At 35.1% G+C, this 12,249-nt stretch overlaps 1 protein-coding gene across 1 annotated transcript in view; it reads right to left on the bottom strand.

The window, feature by feature from the left end:
- NUP35 (nucleoporin 35) overlaps window positions 1–12,249 on the bottom strand; it is a 40,114-nt gene that overhangs the window by 26,158 nt on the left and 1,707 nt on the right. Inside the window, exons 2-4 of the mRNA XM_036072867.2 lie at window positions 10,395–10,565; window positions 7,141–7,268; window positions 4,903–4,969 (exon numbers count right to left, since the gene is read on the bottom strand). Coding sequence (XP_035928760.1) covers window positions 4,903–4,969; window positions 7,141–7,268; window positions 10,395–10,565 — 366 coding nt within the window. The remainder of the gene's footprint in view (window positions 1–4,902; window positions 4,970–7,140; window positions 7,269–10,394; window positions 10,566–12,249) is intronic.

Below are 12,249 nucleotides of genomic sequence, written 5' to 3'. Positions count from 1 at the left end.
GTTCACAGGCTTGTAGTGACAACACTCTAATCTTTGCCTCAGTCCACATCACCTTACCCTCTGCATGTCTCTCAGGTCTGTGTCAAATCTCTCTCCTGTTCAGGACACTAGTAATTGGATTTAGGGACTACCTAGGTAATTACCAGGATTACCTTCTCCCCACTCTTCTCTCTCCTTAACTCCCTAGCTTTCCTTGGGAGCTCCTCCTCTCAAGATCTTAAACCATTTGTTTTAACCATAGAGGTTCTAAGGATCAGGACATGGACATATCATTTCACAGCCACCATTCAACTCACTACAATTCACATCCACCAATCCATTCAGTCAACAAATATTTACTGAGGTCCCTTTATAACCAGCTCTGTGATGGGTAAATAATGAAAAAATAGAAGGAATCTCTGTACTGAAGGAGTTCATAATCCAGTAATGGCGAAAGATAGGAGCTGAGCAGAAGGAGCTGTACAGGAGCACATACAAGGAACCACTAACCCAGATCAGAAAAAGAAGTGTCAGGAAAAGGTCCCTCACAGACAAATTAGTCCTTTTCCTTCCCTTCTGAGAACATTATCAGAACTCTGAGCTCCTAGCATCAACAAAAGCAGTCAGAAGGTGCTATAGTCTGAATATCACACTTAATCTGTTAACAATATGCTAAAATATGGACTCTAATTCAGTAGATAAAATTGGTATACCATCTGAGAAGACAATTGATAGATACAGGAAGAGCTTCTCAAAAAAAAATTTTTTTTTAAGAAAAATTTAAAAGAGTATAAAAAGCAGAGGAATATTTAAATAGTAGCAGAAGAAAACTGAGGGGTATGGAAGGAGAAATAGAGCAAACATACTCAGGGCAATAATAGGCCATGGTTGAAAAGAGTTTCTGAAATTCTCTAATGTAGAGTTCCCACTTTGTAATATGAGCAAGGTTTCCCTGCACCAGAAATAAGATTTTTAAAAAGATTTTAACATCAGCTACAAACTTAAAACAAACTCCTTACTGGACAAAGACCTAAGCATAAAATAAGTCGTATCATTAAATCCCATGACATCCCTTTATAAGAGCTGCCAATCTCAGAAAGTTAAAATTTACAAATTATACAAGAAATCTTCATTTAGTTATAGGAGCTTAAAAAAAAAATAGCTCTAAAAAGTCCATTTTCCCTTCGATTTTCTCAACTCCTTTTCCCAATTCTTGCTTATTACTGACCATGTATGATAGATCCTCATGCCTATCATCTTTTTAAAAATATTCTTTTTCACTTATGCCCCATTAAGACTTCCAGTGGCCAATTTATGATACATTTATTTTCCTACCACGGTTCTTGTATTTTCACATATAATTTCTAAAAACACAAGAACCTCATAGAAGTTACACTATTAGAAAAAATAACAAAACGAATTAACTTTAATCATGTACTCTTCCACTTGACAACAATAAGAATATTATAACGTATGCTCTTCAAACAACTAAGAGATCCTTTAGAGCATAAAATACATTACTTAACATTACGTGTTTTTGCATTTTCAATGTCCCTGGGATCATTTATTGACTCAATTAAATAACTGAATAGTCACTACTGTAGCAACTAGTCAAGTAACAACACTGTCATCTACCTATTTGTATGATCAGATTAAGATTGTTAAAACCTGGACTAATTCCCCCAGAACATTCCACCTCACATATGTAACTGAAACTGAAGTAACAAACCTAGATTTTGACTATGATATAGGTGGCAGACAGAAATCTAAAGATATCCCCTCAAAGTTTCTGTCCCCTAGTTTGACTGGTAATTCAAACACTAATCCAGGTACTACTAAGAAGGGACTTCACAGATAGAATGAAGGTTATTAAATAATTAGATCTCAAAATAAGGAATTACCCTGGATTATTCCAGTGGGCCCAGTGTAATCAAATGAGCCCTTAATAGCAGCAGATGACAGAAAAGTTAGAGAAACAACAGAAGAGGGAGGTCAGAGAGACTGAAAGTATAAAAAAGATCTTGATCTGCCACAGCTGTCTTTGAAGATGGAAAGGGAGCCACAGGCCGAAGATTAAGGGCAGCCTCTAGAAGCTGAGAAACACCTCCAGGCAACAGCTAGCAAAAAAACAGGGACCTCAGTCTTACTTTCACATGGAAGTAAATTCAGCCAACAATCTGAATGAGCTTGGAAGTGGATTCATCCCCAGAACCTCAAGAAGAGAACACAGCCCTCCAAACACCTAAGCTCTAAAGCAAAGAAACAATCTGTGCCCAGACATCTTATATACAGGAACTGTAAGATAATAAATTTGTATTGTTTTAAAATCTTAAAAAGAGGGGGGAGGGGAGCGCCTGGCTGACTCAATTGGTAGAGCATGAGACTCTTGATGTCACAGTTTTAAGTTTGAGCCCCACGTTGAGTGTAGAGATTACTTAAAAATAAAATCCTAAAAAAAAAAAATAGTAAGTTTGTATTGTTTTAAGCTACTAAATTTGTGATAATTTGTTAAAGCAGCAAATTAAAACACAGATTCTGATACAAGGGGGATGCTGCTATAACAAATGCCTAAAAACATCAAAGTGGCTTTGGAACCAGGTGGTGGGTGGATCCTGGAAATCTGAGGTACGTAACAGAAAAAGGCTAAATTGCTTTGATCAAACTGGTAGTAGAAATCTACCTACAAATGACTATAAGGACACTGCCACCAATGAAGATTCAGACTGCTACAAAAAACCTGGACCTAGAAGATAAAAAGATCTAACCTGTCATTGGAAATATCCAATGGATAACTTTTGTTATCCATTCTGAGGATCTCTGCCTTTTGCTGGAGTGTTCAGTACATTTGGCTTTATAACAATTGTAGATTTGGTTCATTTTAAATCTACTGTCTTGCTATTGTTTCTTCTGTTCCATCTTTGTTGTTCCTTTTTTCTCTTTTCCCACCTTGCTTTGTCCCTCATTTGGATTAATGCAGTAGTAGCCTCTTACCTGGTCTTCTTGCTTCTACCCTCCCCTCACCCCAAAGTCTATAATCACCACAGCAGCAGTCTCATCCTATTTGTTTTCCACCTTCTCCGGGTAAAGATCAGTTGATACCATGACATACAAGGCCCTGTACTACGGGTCCCCCATTATCTTTCTGACCTCATTTCCTACTATTCAATCCCTCACTCGCTCCATTTCACACTAGCCTCCTTGAACACCCCAGATATACTCCCACCTCAGTGCTTCTGTACTTGCTATTTCCTCTTTCTAGATCATTGTCCGTACCTCCCTTCCTTAGTTCAGGTTTCTGAGCAAATGTTACTTTTCCTCTACCTTTCTGTAGGAAGCAGAGTAATGGCCCCCAGAGAGGTCCATGTTCTTATCTCTGGAATCTGGGAATAAGCCATGTTACATGGCAAAGAAGAATTAAGGTTGCAGATGGAATTAAGGCTGCTAATCAGCTGACCTTAAAATTAGATTATCCTGGATTATCCAGAAGGGTCCAATGTACTCACAAAGGTATTTAAAGGAAGGGGAGGGGGGAGGAGCAGAGATGTGATTACAGAAGAACGACTAGAAAAATGCAAAGTTTTGCTTTGAAGAAGAGGAAGGGGATCACAAGCAAAGAAATATGGGTAGCCTCTAGAATATGGAAAAGGCAAAAAAACAGATTGTCCCCCAGAGCCTCTATAAACTAAGAACAGCCCTACCTATGCCTTGATTTCAGCCCACTGAGACCCATTTCAGACTTCTCACCTCTACAACTATTGCTTAAGCCACCTTTAAGTTTGTAGTAATTTGTTATGGCAGCAATAGAAAATTAATATACTACCTTATTTAAATCTATAAGCCCTGACACCCCCCTTGCCCCCTTTGCTGCTTAATTTTCCTCCATAAAATGCATTACCTTCTAACAAACTCTACAATTTAATTATTTTATCTATAAATGTAAATTCTGTAAATAAATGCAAGCTCCACAGAGGCAAGGTTTATATATTTTGTTCAGTTTCCCAGTTCCCATGAATATATGTATTCATATATTTGCTGGGTGAACATTTGACAGATTATATGAATATGTAAGAAGATTATGCTAATGATGATGCTGACGGTGATAAAAATACCATTAATCTTCAAGAAAAACTACATATAATCAGTGGTTGTTTGCAGTTAATGACATTTAGATTTATAGGTATGCATTAACAGCTTTCGAAACACCTTTATCCCTCAGTCTCTGTATTCCTTTTCTTCCCAATTGCAACACCTCTTTTTTAAATTACAGTTTTTAGTAATTCAGAAGACACTATTCAGTATGTATTTTTGGGGGACACCTGGGTGGCCGACTCTTGATTTTGGCTCAGGTCATGATCTCAGGGTCATGGGACTGAGCTCCACAAGAGGCTCCATGCATGCAGTCTGCTTGAGATTCTCTCTCCCCCTCTCCCTCCGTCCCTCCGCCACTCTTGCGTGCATGCTCTCTAAATACATAAAAATCTTAAAAAAAAAAAAAAAAAGTGTGTGGGCGCCTGGGTGGCTCAGTTGGTTAAGCGACTGCCTTCAGCTCAGGTCATGATCCTGGAGTCCCAGGATCGAGTCCCGCATCGGGCTCCCTGCTCAGTAGGGAGTCTGCTTCTCCCTCTGACCCTCCCCTACTCGTGCTCTCTCTCTCTCTCTCTCTCAAATAAATAAATAAATCTTTTTTTAAAAAAAGTGTGTTTTTTTTAAACTCTTAATATTTTGAGAATATCACACCCTACCTATAAATTCAGAAAAAAAAAACCAATATACAAAGTATTTCCTCTCTGAATGAAGTTACTAACATTTGAGAAAGTCTCCAAGTTTGAAATATAAAAGAAAAAATTTTGGCAATGATCAACAAAGTCTTATATTATCTCAAAGAGGAGAGAAGAGTCTTTGATGTTAAACAGCGTTATTTACCTGTTCCAGGAGTAGGAGTAGTTGTCATAACTCCAACAAGAGGACTCTGCATTACTGAAATGTTTGGCTACATGAAAAGAGAATAAAGTGTTAAAGTAAAAGCACAAAGTTCTAAACATAACCAAAACACAGTAAGCGTTGAAAGGTCTTATTTAACAGACAACTGCATGTCTACCAAGTACTACAGATGCCTCTAATTAGTTCACAATCTAAGAGTACTCCGTTTTCCTTTTTAAGTTGAGCAGTATTAATCTAAAATATGCTAGACCCTTTAGCATATTATTTGTTTAAAATAAGTTACATCAGATAAAGGCACTATTTTTAGTAGAAAGTAACTTTGCTATTTGTTTTTAGTTCCTAAGGTACAGTATTTGAAATAACAGAGAGCATGGTGATTCTTCATATCACCAAGCTCACACAGAAAAATACAAAGATGGCAGAATCCCATTTTTAAACAGATATTTACAAACCATGAAATAATACAGATTCAAATCAGTCTATATAATAAAGACAGCACATCTCTGTCTCTACTAGTAGGAAGTTACAAAGCAGGAAAATTATCAATACTAATTCCTTTAAATATGAGAAAATTAAAGATTAAACAGTTAAAAGTCCTTCTATAAACAAAGACAACAATATCTAATCAAGAGTAAGAATAGACTCTTTCTCCAGAAGTAAATATACAAATATAGATTCTTTTGTAACAAACTCTGATTAAGGAAATCTAAAATCTCACTATTATCTAGCAACCAGAACCAAATGTTGAAATAATGTTAAGAGAGATACAAAATACTTTATTGTTCAATTCTTAATGCCAGTTTCTTTCATGATTAGAAAGAGGCTGAGCAAAGCCTCAGGGGCAAAACTAATTTGGGCTTTAATAATAATATTCTTACCAACCTTTAAGTCAAAAACATTCTCTACAAATTATGACACAAGGCTTTTAAACATGTTGAACATAGCAATAACTGTAAACAACCTTTGCTTTCATTGATCATCAGAGAAGTAATGAAAACTAGCATGAATTTATAAGTCAGTGGTTCTCATACCAAACTAAACATCAGATTTACTTGTCAACCTTTAGAAAAATATCCCAGGCCAGAATATTCTGATTTAGTTAGAATACCACTGTCCAAATATAACACAAGCAGTATAAGTAATTTTAAATTTTATAGTAGACACATTAAGAAAGTAAAAACAAGTACAGTTTATTTAATCTAGTACATCCAAATTATTATCACTTTCAATATGTAATTAACATAAAAAAGTAAGTGAGATAGTTCATTCTTTCTAAGTCTTCAAAATCTGGTGTGTATTTTACACTTAAGTATATCTCAATTAAGTACAGGACTGGCCACATTTCAAGTGTCAACAGCCACACTTGGCCAGTGGCTACTGTGTTGGGACAGTAGAGCAGTTATAAAAGTGTTGGAAAGAGAAGGTAGGTGTTTAACACAATGAATTAATTTTGCTTTGCTTAACAAGTAGGCCCAGTATGCTAGGCGTATCAAGCCTAGAAATAGTCAAAATTTACTGAAAGATGCTTCCTACCATTCTTAAACTTTCCAATAACTATGCTAAATTTGGTTTAGGGAAAGACAAAACATTTCTCCAAACCAAACAGCAGAAATGTCTTTATTCAAATAACTTACCAGTTTAACTGACACCCTGTTTTAAGTCCTGCTAAGCACAATAGTGACAGAACACTTGTGACTATACAGGCTACTAAGCTTCATACTTAAAAGAAAAATCCGTACTACCTTTCCACTAACAAACAAGAGTTAACCACAGTAGTGTTAGCACAGCATGGCTGTTACAAACACTGGCTCTAGATTGAAGACTGCCTGGGCTTAAAGCCTGGCTCCACTAGCTAGACTAGTTGACAAATTACTTAAGCTTTCTGTGTCCTAGTTTCCTCAATGATAAAATGAAGCCCATAATAGCTACTTTGCAAATTCACCCTGAGGAAGGACCAACTGAAATAATAAGATCAGAACCTATAAAACCACAGAATTACTGATATGAGAAAATAATCTGGTGTTCTATTACATTTTTAAGTACATTTCATGATAAACACAATTTAAGTAGATTCTATGATAAATGTCCTTAGTGCTTATTCTGGGCAACACAGTTACACTAAAGCAGACCTCAGAAAAACACTTTAAATTACTGATCCTCACTGTGCATCCACACAAAAACATGAAATCATTATGGATCATAAACGGGTATGTATGTCACCTGTCTTCTTGAAGTTAAAGGTGTTGATCCAAGTCCTGGGCTAGAAATATCATCATAGATACTTCTAACTGGTGGAGCTCCACTTTTATCTTTATGAGCTGGTACAACTGGTTGTGGTGGTGACCCACCTACAATGTACAAAAAATACACTCAGGTGAGAAAAAATCTTCCACCTCTCTGGTAAAATTCTTTTTCACTTATTTTTAAAATATTGACTTAAACTCGTTTCATAGGGCTTTTCAAACTTTAATACACTGAAGAATCATGTGGGAATCCTGTTAAAATTCAGATTGATTCAGAACATGTGAAGTGCAGACTGAGATTATGAATCTAACAAGCTCCCAGTTATGCAAATAAAAAGTTTCAGAATAAGAGAACAGAAATTTTAGTTTTTAGTAAATACATGTAACTTTTGCTTTCTCTACAAAATCCTTAACATTGCAATACAAAACTTAATGCTATTCCTCACTTGAAAGTAGGTAAACAGTTCCAGCTTATATATACTTGAATAATTATAATCCCTTAATGTGGAATTTGACTGTCAAAATTAAATAGATCCCATTCATGTTCCTCACAATAGAAGTCTATTTAAGTACATAATAAATATATAGGAAAAGGATCAACTTTGGGGGACATAAAGATGTCTTTACAAGTCAGAGAATCAGCAACACCAAACAGTGAAACAATCCAGACTCTGTTATGACTTAATGTCTGAGCTTAAATAGTATAGTATAAGCTATTTAGAGCATAGGCTATAAAACAAGACTGACCTATGCTTTAACTTCCTGCTCTGTCACTTATTAACAAATAGGCTTAAGCAAGTTCTTTATTACATTAAGCCTCAGTTTCCTATTTTGAAAATCAGGTAGATACTACCACTTATCCTTTAAGATTGACAAAAGAATGAAAGTAACATATAAAATGCTTAGCATACTGCCTGGCTCCTAAGTACTCAATATATAGTAGCTACAATAAAAATACATTTAAAATATACATTTAGCCCTTGAAAAACACAAGTGTGAACTGTACAGGTCCACCTATACACAGATTTTTTTACAGTATAGTACTGCAAATGTATTTTCTCTTCCTTATGGTTTTTTTAAAAAGGATTTATTTATTTATTTTAGAGATAGAAAGGGAGAAAGTGTGCAAGTGGGGGGAGGGGCAGAAGGAGAGGGAGAGAAAATTCTCAAGCAGACTCCCCGCTGAGCACGGAGCCCAACAAGGGGCTCAATTCCAGAACCATGAGATCATGACCTGAGCAGAAATCAAGATTCGGATGGCCAACCTACTGAGCCATGCAGGCGCCCCATCTTCCTTATGATTTTCTTAATAACCTTTTCTTCTCTTTAGCTTACTTTACCATATGGATAGTTTATAATACATATAAAAAATATGTGTTAATCGACTATTTATGTTACCGGTAAGGCTTCCAGTCAATAATAGGCTATTAGTAGTTAAGTTTTGGGGGAGTCAAAATTATACGAGTATTTTCAAGTGTCCAGGGGTTCAGTTCTCCTAACCCCTGCATTGTTCAAGGGTCAACTGTATAAAAAACAAAATCCTATCCAGAATAGGATTAAGTCAATTACTTCAAATACAATTTATATTATCCCTGATCAATCTTAAAATAATAATAAACCACTTTAAAATAAATAATACCTTAAGGACAATCAAAGTAAGAAGTTTTCCATTTAAACATCCATTAAAAGGATATTAGCTCACATTTGGAATTCAACCTTTTTTTTTTTTTTTTAAAGATTTATTTATTTGACAGAGAGAGACACAGCGAGAGAGGGAACACAAGCAGGGGGAGTGGGAGAGGGAGAAGCAGGCTTTTTTTTTTTTTTTAAAGATTTTATTTATTTGACAGAGACACAGCAAGAAAGGGAACCAAAGCAGGGGGAGTGGAAGAGGGAGAAGCAGGCTCCCCGCTCAGCAGGGAGCCCGATGTGGGGCTTGATCCCAGGACCCTAGGATCATGACCTGAGCCAAAGGCAGATGCTTAACGACTGAGCCACCCAGGCACCCCGAATTCAACCATTTTTGTAGCTAATTCTCATTACTCATAGTCAAAACTTCAATTATCTTTTAAATTCTTTCTTTGCTAAAGGAGTCATGTAAGATATATGCTGCATTTAGGTATTGATATTTTATGCTGATAATTGTGAAATCTGTGTAAAAAAAAAAAAAACCCCATAGTTTGTAGAGTAAATCCTTTAACTAAACAAGGTGAGAATCTTAATCACTGTGACTAGATGTAGAATTCATATCTACAAATTTCAAATTACACTTCCTATTGTCACAAATGGCAATGTCTCATTCTTTTTTATGGCTGAGTAAAATTCCATTGTGTACATATACCATATCTTCTTTATCCATTCATCTATCAAGGTCCTAGAGGGTACTATGCTAAGTGAAATAAGTCAGACAGAGAAAGACAAATACCATGATTTCACATATATGTGGAATCTAAAAAAACAACCAACCAAACAAAACAAACCAGACTCTTGAATACAGAGAACAAACTGGTGGTTGCCAGAGGGGAGGTGAGTGAGAGGATGGGCAAAATAAAGGGGATTAAGAGGAACAAGTTTCCAGTTATAAAATAAGCAAGCCACAGAGATGAAAAGTGCAGCATAGGGAATATAGTCAATAATATTGTAATAACGTTGTATGATGACAGATGGTGACTACACTTATGGTGATCACTAATATATAAAATTTTCAAGTCAATATGTTGTACACTGAAACTAATATAGCATTGTATGTTGATTATACTTCAATAAAAAAAACAAATTACAGTTATTTTGACTAAATATCTGCTATTATCATATTTAAGATAAATTATTTAAATGCATTAAATTATTCAGTTGAAGTTAAATGACCATATTTCTTCCCCAGCCCTCCACACTTTAACATCTTTGATATGGATAATTTACAAAAAAAGGTATCTTGGCATAGTGCTTTTCTTCCTTAGTGTACTTTAAATAATAGTGAGTTTTACAATCAAGGGCATCTTAAATTGGATGAGATGTAGTACACACAGTTTTAATGAGTGGTTCCTGGAATTAACAGTAGCTTATACTACTTATACCTCTATTCCAAGAATCTAAAAATTAAAAATAGAGGCATTGCTTAATTTTTTAATTAATAAATGTGTTGATAAGGGTGAATGTTGTATCATTACTCTTTTTAAAATTCTAATACATGTATTAATAGTACCATGAAATTATTTTAAGCAATTTACCTACCTGCAAGTAAAGGTGATCTCATTTCCATTACTCCTACTGAAGGGCCACTGATTGATCGAGGTTGTGGAGTTACTGGAGCTGGCAAATCCCCCATTAAAAATCCAGGTAAGAACTGGGCATTAACCCCTGGCTTTGGAGATGTTGGTGAACCTAGCATCATTGGTTCAGATCCTAAATGAAGCAAAAAATAAAACGAAGGACCTCAAAGTTACAATATCTAACAAAAAGATGCAAGAATCTAGCATAAATAATTTTGAGAATGTAATCAAAACTATATATTACAGAAGCACAGTTGAATTTATTATTTTAAAAGCCAATAAAAATTTCTATAAAAATGTAGAAGTATTTTTATTAACAATATTAATCTGCCAGTTGTTCTTGTTTACATTATTTCACAGGTTTAAGAATCGACATTTATTTTTAAATGGAAAAATTTTGGATTACCTTAAAAAAATTCTTACTACACAGAGAATAACTTCTGGGTCAGCTTCTACTATGCAACAAGCAAAAACAAGGGCAGGGCGCACTAGTTACTTACAGAAAGTCTGAGCAAATCAAACACAATGGGTTTAGCTTGCTATATGTCCCATTTTTTTTCTTTCCCACAAACAAAAACTGTAAATCATTTGTGTAATAAAAGTAAAATCATGCACACATTAGAGCACATATAAAATAATAGTAATGACTAGCATCCCAACTAAGAAACACTGATAAATCTGGAAAGTTTATTTTTTGGATCATTCTTTAAAGTAATTCTAAAGTTAGGAATAATGAACAAAAGTCTCCCCAACATAAAACCAATTTAAAGAGAGCTGATATTTCACAATCATCAATTCAAAATTAATTTTCACAATTTACAGGGTAGGTATTATTATTCCCACTATGAAGATAAGGAGTCTATAACCTACTCTAATTTCAGAGCAAAATAGCATGGTAAGGAAAACATGGGCCCTGGAGTCAGAGACCTGGGTTCAAGTCTCTTGGCAAAAAGGGCATAAACGTAACACTCAGTCACAGAGCTTTGCTTAGAATTATAGCAAATATAGCACTTGAGCCAGTACCTAATATACAGTAAGTGCTCAGCAAACATTAGTTATTATTCTAAGGTTATCTTAGAATAGCAAAAACTAAGTGACTAAAATGTAAATGCAGAGTTTGCAATTTCTGCTTATGAAAACTTAAGTTTTCAACTATGTGACAAGCCTGAATGTGATTCATGGCACTCAGAAAGGTCAAACATTTGATGTATTATTTATAATGGTTAACTATTCCTTGACTTTTAAGCAGCCTCAAAAATTTGTTTCTTGCTATCCAAATGCAGTCAATTATTTACCCTTCCTCATTACAGTAGACCTAGATATTAACAATGCCAATGCAAGTGTATAAAAGAGGAAAAAGGCCAAGTAATTCAGGAAAAAATAAAGCAAATACTGAAATAAGTTGTGAAGAACTGTAACTACATTGTAATTATTTTAAAGTGCTATGTTACTATGTTACCATTACATATTTCCAAAGAACATACACACCAAAGTCTAAACAATGGGATATTCTGAACAGATCTTTAGAAACCTGTAGTAGTAAATACAAAGTTTTAGGTACCACCAACTACCTCATTCTCCCATCCCCCAAAAGAAAAAAACATATATGGCAATTGTAAGAAGAATTAAGTCAAGAAAAGTTCTGATATATACTGTGATACACTAGAAAGCACCAGAGTGAGGGCACAAAGGGGTCTTAATCCACCTGTTACTAACCACCCCTCAGTCTAAATTTCACTTGGAGAGCTATCACAGTGGATCCTGCAAGTCTTAAATTCCATTTCATGGTTTGTACACATAAAATGATAAGTCCTAGG

The sequence above is a fragment of the Halichoerus grypus genome, chromosome 4 (assembly GCF_964656455.1).
Source record: "Halichoerus grypus chromosome 4, mHalGry1.hap1.1, whole genome shotgun sequence".
Lineage (NCBI taxonomy): Eukaryota > Metazoa > Chordata > Mammalia > Carnivora > Phocidae > Halichoerus > Halichoerus grypus.
Note: the sequence above shows the minus strand (reverse complement) of the source record. Positions and strands in the feature narration are given on the sequence as shown.